The sequence below is a fragment of the Pseudophryne corroboree genome (genome assembly GCF_028390025.1).
Source record: "Pseudophryne corroboree isolate aPseCor3 chromosome 3 unlocalized genomic scaffold, aPseCor3.hap2 SUPER_3_unloc_5, whole genome shotgun sequence".
Lineage (NCBI taxonomy): Eukaryota > Metazoa > Chordata > Amphibia > Anura > Myobatrachidae > Pseudophryne > Pseudophryne corroboree.
The window spans coordinates 1193533-1207037 of record NW_026967541.1 but is presented as its reverse complement, the minus strand read 5'-3'; the positions used below and the strand labels follow the sequence as shown (position 1 = coordinate 1207037).

The 13505-nt window shown below is 46.8% G+C and overlaps 1 protein-coding gene across 1 annotated transcript in view; it reads right to left on the bottom strand.

The window, feature by feature from the left end:
• The window catches only part of LOC134984362 (zinc finger protein 347-like), a 42640-nt gene extending 29390 nt beyond the window's left edge, over nt 1-13250 (bottom strand). The window contains exons 1-3 of the mRNA XM_063949958.1: nt 13176-13250; nt 12959-13056; nt 12197-12803 (exon numbers count right to left, since the gene is read on the bottom strand). Coding sequence (XP_063806028.1) covers nt 12197-12803; nt 12959-13056; nt 13176-13212 — 742 coding nt within the window. The 5' untranslated portion in view covers nt 13213-13250. The remainder of the gene's footprint in view (nt 1-12196; nt 12804-12958; nt 13057-13175) is intronic.
• Between the last annotated feature and the right edge of the window lie 255 nt (nt 13251-13505).

Genomic DNA, 13505 nt, shown 5'->3' with positions numbered 1-13505 from the left:
TCCGCGGCCGGCGCTGCCATTATCACTATATCTGCACATTTCATTTCAAACCAGTTTTCCCTCCAGGTTCCAGCATGGGCGCAGCCATGTTGGATTTGATCACATGCTCCAATTCCTCCAATCCACCGTCTCTGGAATCTGCATAATTGCCCAGCCAATGCCTGCATTACAGCAGGTATAAGTATCCTGTGTCTGGGCCAGATAGATGTCAGTGCTTTGAATGTCATACCTTGTTCCAGTCTCTCTCTCCTGTGGCTTGTTTCTCCAGGTTCCAGTTCCTGTCTCCAGCATCCACAAAGAGACCCGCACCTGCTTTCCATCCTGCGGTGCAGCCTGACTCTACAGTCCTCCGTGGCTGTCCAGTTTCCAGCTATCTACTATCTGCTTCCAGCAGCCAGCTTTCAACTGATTCCAGTTTCTACAAAACACCGGTGCTGATCCAGCGGATCCTATCTTACCAGCAGTATCCACTACCACCGGTAATCATCTATCAGCTATTCTGTTTCTACGCTCCTTAGCATCTCACATCATCCACTCTGTGTTTCATCACCTGGCTGGTTCCATCCAGCATCCACTCCGTGTCTTACCACCTGGCTGGTTCCATCCAGCTGATACAGCAGCTTACTCAAGTTACAGATTCACCTGTTACAACTACTGGCATGTTCCTCGGCTATCTCCACTACTACAACCAGGCCTGGTAAGGTTTTTCCATCATAGGACTTTAACATCTGTTCTAACCTACCAGTGCTCTGAGATACCTCCTATGGTTACGTGTTCCAGGAACTGTGTTATTTGCCTCTGTCAATTGCTAAACCTTGAATGCTGTTTGTTGCTTCACGGAGTCTGTTAATAAACTTTTATTTTGAATTTTAACTTGGTTGTCATGGTCACACCTTCGGGTAATCATTCTGCACTTACATGTCCAGGGGTCTGATGAAACCTCCCAAGTTTAATTTCATCTCAGCCCCTACAACTGAGGCTTCCTCCCGTCAGCCTAAACCCTCAGTTGTGACAGTTACGCCATAGCTATACTGATGCCCCAAGAGCTCTTATTGGATCTTGCGGGGATTGAGGGGAGCAGGAGGGAAAAAAACAGCAGCAGTCATACAGTATGGAGGATGTAGTCAGCACAGTCTGCCACTAGAAGGAGTTGACAGAGCAGGAGTGGAGGCCAGGCAATAATAATAATAAAAGCAGTTCAGGCGACCACTTACTGCCCAGGTAGGGCCGCAGTGGCAGAAGTCCTTGCAGGAAATCACTGAGGCTGTAGTGAAGGGCACTGATCATGGGCTGGCAGTGTCTGTAGCTCCCAGAGAAGCGGCTGGTTTCAGGAGGGCATGCGGCTATATTGCCAGTTTTCAAGATAGCCACTTCTGGCAGGGAAGCCCAAATCAGAAAAAAACTGGCCGGCTATGGCGGGTGAACCAGGTCAGTAATAAGACAGGAGAGGAGAGGGTACTAGGATGCAGTGGCACAGGGTAGCGTATCTGGCTGCATAGGAACCCCACGTGTATGTCCTCTATAATTCACAGCTCTGCCAGATTCCTCCGTAGCACCATGGGTAAGAAGGAGAGGGGGAGATGCCGGGACACTGCTGGAGTGATGACAGGCAATTGCTCCGTGTATTCCCCGCTGCCACGACTCAGGGCTTCAACGGACGGAAAGTAGAAGGCAGGCTGCAGGCAGGTGAGCTGACTAACCTGACGCGTCCCTGCTGAGACAACCAATCCCCGTAGTATGCGCCCCATCAGATGCCGGGATAGCAACTCCACTCCATGTCTCCAGCAGTGGTCACCGCTGATCCCCAGTCAGACTCTCCACACGACTACAACAGCACGGCTAGGCACAAGAGTGGACAGGGCGCACAGCCCTTGGTGAGTAGCAGTGTTACCTCGCTGAGGTCCGGTCCGCGGTGGGATCACTGCACAACTTCAGTCCGCGGCTTCAGATCCGGGTGTAGGCCGCAACCTGCAAAAGCCAAATGAATGGCTCCCCGGCTCCGCAACCTTCACACCAGGGTGTCAAAACACACACAGGGGCAAGAAAGTGTCAGATCAGGTCTTGTCTGTGTCCCCAGAGGGGGCGCTAGTGGGTCAGTGGAGGTAGAAGGGAGGAAACGAGGAGGCTGGATGATGTTTTTGTGCATCAGCACAATGATATTTATTTTGCAGATGATATTAAACAGACTGGAAGCAGAAATAATAATAACAGATGGAATGTCAATCACACAGCGTTATAGCTGAAAGTCTATGGCAAACTGGGTGATAAATGACTGAAGAAATAATAACCGGAAATATAATATGCAGAAGAACGGGTGCTTGTGAAATGGTTCTGATTTGGAAATCAGTGCAGATATTAAACAGGAACTTTAGGCAGCAAGATGTTTAATGGCAAACCTGGTAGCAGAGGCAGGAGTCTGACTTCACAGTGCAGGTATTGAAGCACTGGCAGCAGCAAGCTGTATCACAGGTGTTGGAATGAGACACACCTGGAGTCAGTCTCAACTGCAGGCTGAAGCACACAAGGTGGTGATGAGTGTGAAGCCTGTTTGCAGGTATTGCTGGGCCTTGAAGTTCCATGGAGCTTGTGCAGAGAACCAGGAGTACAAGTCTTTAGCCAGAGAGCCAGGAACACAGGAGTAACGGAACAGATCCTTACACATGGGTCGCAGGAGTGACACAAAGTCCAGGATGCCTGCAGACTGATCCTGCAGCCTCTTATATACCCCTTGGTGCACAGGGATTGGGTGAGTGAGGGAAAGTGGGTGCGGCCAAGCACCGGATTGGCCGCTGTATGCTGGCTGTTTGTAGACTGTCATGGCGGCGCCCACGCCGCGGCCTAGCGGGAACGCGGCGTGCTACACGCCCGCTGTCACAGGAGTGTTCCCAGGCCCGTGATGGCGTCCCATGGCAGAGACACAGATGACAGGTGACCGCAGGGAGCCAGGACGGAGTCCGCAGCGGCGGACGGATGTCGGCTTGGTGAGTCGATTCCTGACAGTACCCCCCCCTTTAAGGGTGGACACCGAACACCCACGTGGCTTGGAAGGATGAGTGCTGTGGAAAACACGGACCAACCTTGGAGCATGGACATCAGATGAGTTTACCCAACTCCTCTCCTCTGGGCCATAACCGGACCAATCGACCAGGTACTGGAGACGTCCATACCGGCAACGGGAGTCCAGAATTTTGCCGATCTCGAATTCCACGCCCCGCTGAGTTCGAATTTTGGGGCCAACTGGAAGAGAACTCTGAAAACGGTTCAGGACTAGAGGTCTGAGGAGAGAAACATGAAAAGCGTTAGGTATACGAAGAGATGGTGGTAACTTCAGTTTGTAGGCCACAGGGTTGATGACTCTTTCAACAGGGAAAGGACCAATGAAAAGGGGTGCAAACTTCATGGACGGGACCCTGAGACGGAGGTTACGGGTTGACAGCCAAACCTTGTCCCCAGGTTTCAGATGAGGAACCGCACGTCTCTTGCGGTCGGCAAAGTATTTGTACCGGCTGGAGGCCTTTTTGAGAGATACGTGAATTTTTCTCCAAATTGATGAGAACTGAGACAGAGCAGTAGTGGCAGCAGGAACATCCATATGAGGGAGTTCTTGGAAGTCAGGAACACGGGGATGTTGCCCATATACTGCAAAGAATGGTGTTGTTTCAGTAGCAGTATGGTATCGGAAGTTGTGGGCAAACTCGGCCCATGGGAGCAGATCGAACCAGTCATCCTGGGAAGATGAAACATATAATCTTAAAAACGTCTCTAGTTCTTGATTAACTCTCTCTGTCTGCCCATTCGTCTGAGGATGGTATGATGACGAAAACTTCAGTTTGACCTGCATGGCAGCACAGAGGGCCCTCCAAAACCTCGCTACAAACTGTACCCCCCGATCAGATATTATTTCTGAGGGTAGACCATGTAAGCGGAAAATCTCCCGTAGGAAGATTTGGGCAAGTTTCGGGGCAGACGGGAGACCTTGGAGAGGGACAAAATGAGCCATCTTGGTAAATCTGTCCACTACAACCCAGATGGTATTATATCCTTGGGAAGGAGGAAGGTCGGAGATAAAATCCATGGACAGGTGTGACCAGGGACGACTAGGAACAGACAATGGTTGTAACTGACCTGCTGGAGACTGACGAGGAGTCTTATGCTGCACACACTTAGGACAGGATGCCACGAAATCCTTGATGTCAGCCTTCATCTTTGGCCACCAGTACGTCTCAGAGAGAAACTTGAAGGTCTTCAGAACACCAGGATGACCGGTGAACTTGGATTGATGAGCCCAAGATAGCAACTTGGGACGGAGCTCTGGGGAAACAAAAGTCTTACCAGGAGGAGGAGCTGGGGAGACTTGAGATGCAGCGAATACCACTGGACTCAGGATGGAATGAGGCACTGAGTCAGGCGTTTCCTCTTCGGATTCCATGGATCGGGATAGAGCGTCAGCTTTAACATTCTGCGAACCTGGGCGGAAATGAAGCTTAAAATTAAAACGTGAGAAAAACATAGCCCACCTGGACTGGCGAGGATTAAGGCACTGAGCTGCCTTCAAGTATAGCAGGTTTTTATGATCCGTGTAGATATTAAACGGATGTTTGGCCCCTTCTAGGAGGTATCTCCATTCCTCGAGAGCCAGCTTGATCGCCAGTAGTTCTTGGTCTCCAACGGAGTAGTTAGCTTCTGCAGGAAGGAATTTGCGAGAATAAAACCCACAAGGGTGGACTTTCCCATCGGTTCCCTTCTGGGAGAGAACAGCTCCAACCCCAACTGTAGAGGCGTCCACCTCCAACTCGAACGGTTTGTTTACATCTGGCTGAGACAGAACTGGAGCAGTCATAAAGGCCAGCTTGATCTTCTGGAAGGCTGCTAAGGCTTCTTCTGACCAGTTGGAATGGTTTGCCCCTTTCCGAGTCAGGTTGGTAATAGGAGCGATGAGAGTGGAGAATCCCCGAATAAATTTCCTATAGTAGTTGGCAAAACCCAGGAACCGCTGGATAGACTTAAGAGAATTTGGAATGGACCAATTGGCAATAGCTTCCAATTTTGTCGGGTCCATCTGAAGATCCGATCCGGAAATTATATACCCTAGGAAGGGTATAGAGGGTACTTCAAAGGTGCATTTAGATAATTTTCCATAAAGACGGTTCTCACGAAGACGTCGGAGAACTTCTCGGACTTGTAGACGATGAGATGGAAGGTCTTGGGAGAAGATGAGGATATCATCCAAGTAAACAACGAGGTACTTATACAGGACATCACGAAAAATTTCGTTCACAAAGTGCTGGAACACTGCTGGAGCATTACTCAACCCGAATGGCATTACCAGGTATTCGTAATGGCCATCTCGAGTGTTAAAAGCTGTTTTCCACTCGTCACCACTCCGGATTCTGATGAGATTGTAGGCACCGCGGAGATCTAACTTGGTGAAGATGCGGGCTCCTTTGACTCTGTCAAATAATTCGGTAATGAGTGGTAATGGATAACTATTTTTGATGGTAATGTCATTGAGACCCCGGTAGTCAATGCATGGACGCAGTCCTCCATCCTTCTTTTTAACAAAGAAGAAACCTGCGCCAGCGGGTGATGATGACGGACGGATGAATCCCTTCTGAAGATTCTCTCTGATGTAAATGCTCATCGCCTCAGTTTCAGGAACAGACAACGGGTAGGTGCGCCCCCTAGGTGGCTTCTTGCCAGGAAGGAGATCGATGGGACAATCCCATTCCCTATGGGGCGGCAGGACATCAGCGGCCTTTTCACAGAAGACGTCTGAGAAATCTTGATAGGCTGCTGGGAGACTTGACTGTGTCTTTACTTCGGTAGACTTTATGGGACACACTTGGGCTAAACAGGATTGATGACACTGTGAACCCCAAGAGGTAAGCTGCAACGTTGACCAGTTAAACTGTGGATTATGTAGCTGGAGCCAGGGCATGCCCAAGACGATCTCCTGGGTGGCTTGAGGGATGACCAAGAACTTAATCAGTTCAGAGTGTAGGAATCCAACTCCCAGGACCACTGGGGCAGTTTGATGGGAAATATTCCCCTTGGAGATTCGGCTTCCATCCACAGCGGTAATATAAACTGGACAGGAAAGTTCACAAGTAGATAAGCAGAATTTATTTACCGCAGCTTGGGTGATGAAATTTCCTGCAGCTCCACAGTCCACCAATGCTGATGCGGACTGGAGCCCAACTGAGGTCTCTAACGTCACAGGAAGGATAAGGTCTGGATTAGAAGGAGCTTGACAAAAAGATCCCAACTTGACTCCTCCTTTACAAGTCAGGATCTGGCGTTTCCCGAACGCACTGTGCAGGAGTTAATCTGGTGGCCCGCAGCCGCACAGTACAGACAGAGTCTCTCACGCATTCTTCTTGCCCGCTCTTCAGGAGTTAGGCGGGACCTATTTAGCTGCATAGGCTCGTCAGAAGAGGGAGACTGAAACTGTACAGAAGGTATTATCCTTGATCTGCGTGGCTCACTCCGAGCGCGTTCATTATTGCGTTCGCGGATGCGAGAGTCCAACTTAATACACAAGGAGATCAGGTCAGACAATTGAACAGGAAGGTCGCGGGTCGCCAGTTCATCCTTGATCCGGTCAGAAAGTCCATGCCAGAAGGCTGCTACCAGGGCCTGATTATCCCACTGAACCTCTGCGGCCAACGTCTGGAACTGAATAACATATTGTCCCATACTACGGGTACCTTGGCAGAGTTGAATCAGGTCAGCGGAAGCTGATGTTGCACGACCAGGCTCGTCAAAGATCCGTCTGAAAGTTGACACGAAGTCTGTGTAGTTGTTAATCAGAGGGTCAGCACGTTCCCACAGAGGGGACACCCAGCTCAGAGCAGATCCAGAAAGTAAGGAGATGATGTAGGCAACCTTGGATCTTGGCGTGGGGAAATTATGTGGCAACAACTCAAACTGGATTTCACATTGGTTGAGAAACCCGCGACATAACTTTGGACTGCCATCATACTTGCTCGGCACGGGCAGGTGCAGACGTGACACTGGAGCTGATGCAGTCGGCATAGAGGAACTCACAGCACTGGCAGGTGCTGGAGTAACAGGAACAACAGGAGTGAGTACACTAGGCAGGGATTGCTGTAGTGTATCTATCCGGGAGGACATCCCTTGCAGAAATTGAAACATCTGCTGCTGCGCAGCCTCTTGACCATCCAGACGGGAGACCAGGTTTTGCAAGGCCTCTGACCCCACACTCCGTCCACCATCTGAGTCCATCGATCCTGGACTTACTGTCAGATCAGGTCTTGTCTGTGTCCCCAGAGGGGGCGCTAGTGGGTCAGTGGAGGTAGAAGGGAGGAAACGAGGAGGCTGGATGATGTTTTTGTGCATCAGCACAATGATATTTATTTTGCAGATGATATTAAACAGACTGGAAGCAGAAATAATAATAACAGATGGAATGTCAATCACACAGCGTTATAGCTGAAAGTCTATGGCAAACTGGGTGATAAATGACTGAAGAAATAATAACCGGAAATATAATATGCAGAAGAACGGGTGCTTGTGAAATGGTTCTGATTTGGAAATCAGTGCAGATATTAAACAGGAACTTTAGGCAGCAAGATGTTTAATGGCAAACCTGGTAGCAGAGGCAGGAGTCTGACTTCACAGTGCAGGTATTGAAGCACTGGCAGCAGCAAGCTGTATCACAGGTGTTGGAATGAGACACACCTGGAGTCAGTCTCAACTGCAGGCTGAAGCACACAAGGTGGTGATGAGTGTGAAGCCTGTTTGCAGGTATTGCTGGGCCTTGAAGTTCCACGGAGCTTGTGCAGAGAACCAGGAGTACAAGTCTTTAGCCAGAGAGCCAGGAACACAGGAGTAACGGAACAGATCCTTACACATGGGTCGCAGGAGTGACACAAAGTCCAGGATGCCTGCAGACTGATCCTGCAGCCTCTTATATACCCCTTGGTGCACAGGGATTGGGTGAGTGAGGGAAAGTGGGTGCGGCCAAGCACCGGATTGGCCGCTGAATGCTGGCTGTTTGTAGACTGTCATGGCGGCGCCCACGCCGCGGCCCGTGATGGCGTCCCATGGCAGAGACACAGATGACAGGTGACCGCAGGGAGCCAGGACGGAGTCCGCAGCGGCGGACGGATGTCGGCTTGGTGAGTCGATTCCTGACAGAAAGGGCCCGAAAGAGCCCGTAGGACAGCTGTAAAAGGCAGAAAGGACCTATATAAGCAGGAATTCCTTTATCCTGCTTCCTGCTGCCTTTCCAGTCAGGCCACACCCCCCGTGACATCATTTATTGATGTTAAAAACAAAAGTAATGTAGATTTTCGCTCCAATCTAAGACCTAAGAATCTACTTTGGGAGCCACCTCCCTTTTTTTTTAAACAGTCCCCAGCTGGACGAGGATAATTGGAATTCCATTTCTTGGAATTCTAACTTCCTACTGGGCGTAACCCAAAATTTCCATCAGCTGTTTTGGGATGTTTAAACACAGTTGCCTTAGTTTTTATAGTTTTTAACACAGGCTCTGCTGCCTCTTCTAAGGATAGAATGGCTTACATAGCACTAATTAGCTCAGATGATATGTCCACGGAGCTGAGACCTTCTGAAGTGCAATAAGTCCTCATCCTCCAACGAATCCTCATCTAAAACATGTGTAGACTGTGAAGATGTTGTATCATGTCTATGTGATTTACTTACCACCAACCTTTCAGCCTGCTTTTTTGAGAGGCTGACAACTCCCTAGGTGTATAAACCTCAGAATGAATGTTGCATGTAAAGGTTAATAGGGAAACCTATCACTGGTATAGGAGCTGGTATAAACTGCTCAGCTATATAGGATAATGTCTGTGCAAAGTAGCCCAAGAAGGTTCACCAGAACCTGTGCCTGCCTCATTGTACATGTGGGTAAGCGTTGTCGCGACCCGGCGGGGAGTTGTTGGAGTGACTCTAAGGTGCGTATAAGATGCTTTATAGAAAGATCACTCAAAAAAAAAATAGTAATACAATAAAATAAAATAAGAAAACTTATGGCTGCTAAAAAAACAGCAGCCCTCTGATCATGGTCCGGCTCCTGCCGCACCAAAGAACTGATTTGCCTGAGTCAGGAGGCGGGGATATATGGACAGGCCCGTTGCATGCTGGGAGGCCGAATGCTTTGACCGTTTTTTGCAAATCTGCTGTCACGTCATCATATCCCAATGTTATCCTGTGGATAACCTGTGGACCCTGGCAGAGAAAGATATATATATTTAAGAGGATAGAATTTGATCGGTGTTGTTACACTGTTTTGTTGGCAGGTTACTTGATACTTTTGTCCTCATTGGTTACTATAGGTCACGTGGACGGGGTTCTCTCCATGTCCCCGGACATAGCGTGTGTTAGATGACGTCACTTTGATGCGCTGGAGTGCGCGACGGATGGCGACATGGACGATTCCACTGGGTATATTAGGAGAGTGGTTGTATGTCTCTTGTGTTCTGCACCCTGATTTAAATGCCGCGAATAGAGCATTGAAACGTTGGTACACTAAACCTGCCTGGTCTATTTATTCTGAGTGCCGCCTTGTATGGATTCTACATTACGTTACACCAACTGATGCAGCCTGGTTTGGAGGGCACCGGCTATTGAGTCTTTAATATGTTCTTTAGGTTTCTTTTTCAGATGGAACCATGGTTCGTGCACGTGATGCAACTGCCAAAAGGGAGCCATTGGTTTTGTCCGAGACCGGCATTTGTTTGTTGGTGATCCCTTGTAGACAGTGAGTAGTATCCATCTACAGTGGAAGAAGCATGGACACCAAGAATCTCAGCGGCGGAACAGTGGGTGAAGTAGATCATGACAAATCGGGACCACAGGCATTTAGGACCCCTAGCAACCACCAATCGTTACAAACGCATCAGGAACTGCACCAACAGTACAATGCCGGACCCAGCCAAACAGTCCCACAGTCCCAGATCTGGTGAATTGGAGGGCCACGTGAGATGTGGTGGCAGGTCAGACTGGTGCTCTGAAAACCAATCCAAGCCTTTCAGCCACTGTTCCCGCCGCTGAGAGCATACCTAAAGTTTAACACTAATGTGATAGCTGTTTTTATGGTAATTATTTTGGGCAATAGAGTAGGACCTGCAGTATAGTGGGGTCCCTTGTCGGGAGCTGCAGGCTTAAATGCACTGAGCAATACATGAACTAAAACTCCACTGTTTATTATTGTTAGTTAAAATACTGAGTGTAAGACACATTTATGTATGTAGTAAGGCTACCGGGAGACCTTAGATTGAGCAATATTGGATCAGACCATTACATTCCCTAAAGTCATAACCTCAGAACTGCACAGAGCAGGAACTATTATTCACAAGTAATTAGGAATGTGTTCATCATGAACAAGTCCACAATTACCGTCTGAAGGTTACACAATTATTTCAAGTCTACACAACTGATATTTAAGGCTAAAGCTTTAACAGAAAACACCCCTGAAGAACTCACTATTGATGAAACGCATTGGTGACATGTAATTTGGATTCAGAGTGAATTGGAGTGGATAAGAACAAGCCCGCCCATGCAAGGGTGACAATAAGTGCAAAACGCTTGTCTTATGATTATACAGATATGTACTTGTGATAAGCTTTTAACCTGTTTTACTTGAAGTTCTAGATTCAAATGTATTTTTATACAAATTGTACTTGGTGAGCTCAGGTCTACTGTATAGCAGGAAATATTTCATATTCCACAAAAAACAATACTACTTATATTATATACATACATATATACACATTTATATATAATCACTAATAATAAACTTATGCTTGTTACTTTTAATAACATTATAGTGTTGTGTGTAATCACTCTCTACATGTGATGTTTGTCATGGATAGCCTTATGTTAGAAACACCCAACTGAGAACAGGGCTGATGGCGGAGGAGGGTGTAGGATAAGAGATTGCTATAGTGACTGAGCAATGAGAATATGTGACTTCTGTAATAAGTGTTTATTACTCACCTGAAAAATACAGAAGATAGTGGGCGCTGGTTAAAAGTTAATAGATAGTCAAATAATACAATTGCTACAGAATGGTATTGTTCAATTTTTCTAGCTGCCCACAATTGGGGATCTGGATATCCCCTAAACTAGAAACAACAAAAATACAGAATAATGCGGGCGCTCTGAAAAATACAATTACAAACAGCTGCTGGTCTTGTAAAATATAAAGAAATATTTTTATTATTAATATAGCTCCTGGCTATTTCCTAAATCTCATATATATCACAATAAAACATTTATCCCTTTAATAAAACATTTAAGAAGAACCAATGTCCCAAATGCTCAAGACTTGCTGACAGTCCTGTATGTAAACTGGTGGTTAATAAGGTTAGTATATAAATGCCGGCTGTTAGTAATTAAGCATGTAATTTTTGGCTTGATACCAAATTAGTATAGGCAGTTCGTTTGTTTGAAAAACTTTTTATACTTCACCAAGTCCGGACTGGTTGGTTGGATCCAATATTATGTGGCATATGTTATGGACAGTTCCACATCTGTGTTGTAACTGGATGTTAAATCTCACTCATATTTCCAGACAGATCGCTCGGTGGTACTTCCCCGATGCGAACCGCGGCCAAGCACGGCGTCCTCTGCAATCCAGGGCTTGCTGCCTTACCGCTCTACCAGACAGACTAAGCAGTGTAAGAAGGTACAGAAGGTACAGATCACCACTACCTCTTGAAACAACCCCCCAGCATCGGGGAAGTACCACCGAGCGATCTGTCTGGAAATATGAGTGAGATTTAACATCCAGTTACAACACAGATGTGGAACTGTCCATAACATATGCCACATAATATTGGATCCAACCAACCAGTCCGGACTTGGTGAAGTATAAAAAGTTTTTCAAACAAACGAACTGCCTATACTAATTTGGTATCAAGCCAAAAATTACATGCTTAATTACTAACAGCCGGCATTTATATACTAACCTTATTAACCACCAGTTTACATACAGGACTGTCAGCAAGTCTTGAGCATTTGGGACATTGGTTCTTCTTAAATGTTTTATTAAAGGGATAAATGTTTTATTGTGATATATATGAGATTTAGGAAATAGCCAGGAGCTATATTAATAATAAAAATATTTCTTTATATTTTACAAGACCAGCAGCTGTTTGTAATTGTATTTTTCAGAGCGCCCGCATTATTCTGTATTATTACTCACCTGTGCTGATATCTGTAGGGATCTCCTCCTCCTTACACTGCTGATCACCCCTCACATACGTCTCTTCTTCTGCCTTCATATCAGTCACATACGTCTCTTCTTCTCCCTTTATATCAGTCACATACGTCTCTTCTTCTCCCTCTATATCTTCTTCCTTTATATCAGTCACATACGTCTCTTCTTCTCCCGCTATATCTTCTACCTTCATATCAGTCACATACGTATCTTCTTCTCCCTCTATATCTTCTGCCTTTATATCAGTCACATACGTCTCTTCTTCTCCCTCTGTATCTTCTGCCTTTATATCAGTCACATACGTCTCTTCTCCCTCTATATCTTCTGCCTTTATATCAGTCACATACGTCTCTTCTTCTCCCTCTATATGTTCTGCCTTTATATCAGTCACATACGTCTCTTCTTCTCCCTCTATATCTTCTGCCTTTATATCAGTCACATACGTCTCTTCTTCTCCCGCTATATCTTCTGCCTTTATATCAGTCACATACGTATCTTCTTCTCCCTCTATATCTTCTGCCTTTATATCAGTCACATACGTCTCTTCCTCTCCCTTTATATCTTCTGTTTTAATATCAGACAGACGTTGCACCTAAAAAACAAAAAACACTATAATGACATTTGCATACAGTCAGATTAAACTGAGGTGAAACAGTATAATATCAGTGTATAAGACACACAGCTCCTCTACAGATCATATAGTGACAGTCACTTTGGTATATTGGGGAGACCCTAAATCCCACCTACCTGATCCTCCTGTGGGATCCTGTGATTCTCCTCTGTACAATCCTGGGAATACAGAGGACGGGGACATCTCTCTGGGGTATCTCTGTTACTGGGCCCATCTGTAGGAGACACACAGTGACTGAGTACAGTGTATATATGTGATTATCAGATGATGTGTGTATATAGGGGGTCCCCATACCTGCTCTCCCCTGTACAATACATGATAGTCTCCTCTTACCCAGTGATGTGAGGGGCCGGTGATTCTCCGTCATCATGTCCTTGTACAGACCCCTGTGTTCCTCTATATACTCCCCCTCCTGCATGGAGACATAGACAGTGACATCCTGACACCTTATAGGAACCTGACACACACAGTGATACAATCATCACCCAGACACATCCCCCGGTGTTACTGAATAATGTCCCATTCCCAGCAGTCACCTCTCCAGTCATCACCCAGATACATCCCCTGGTGTTACTGTATAATGCACCATTCCCAGCAGTCACCTCTCCAGTCATCACCTAGACACATCCCCCGGTGTAACCGTATAATGTCCCATTCCCAGCA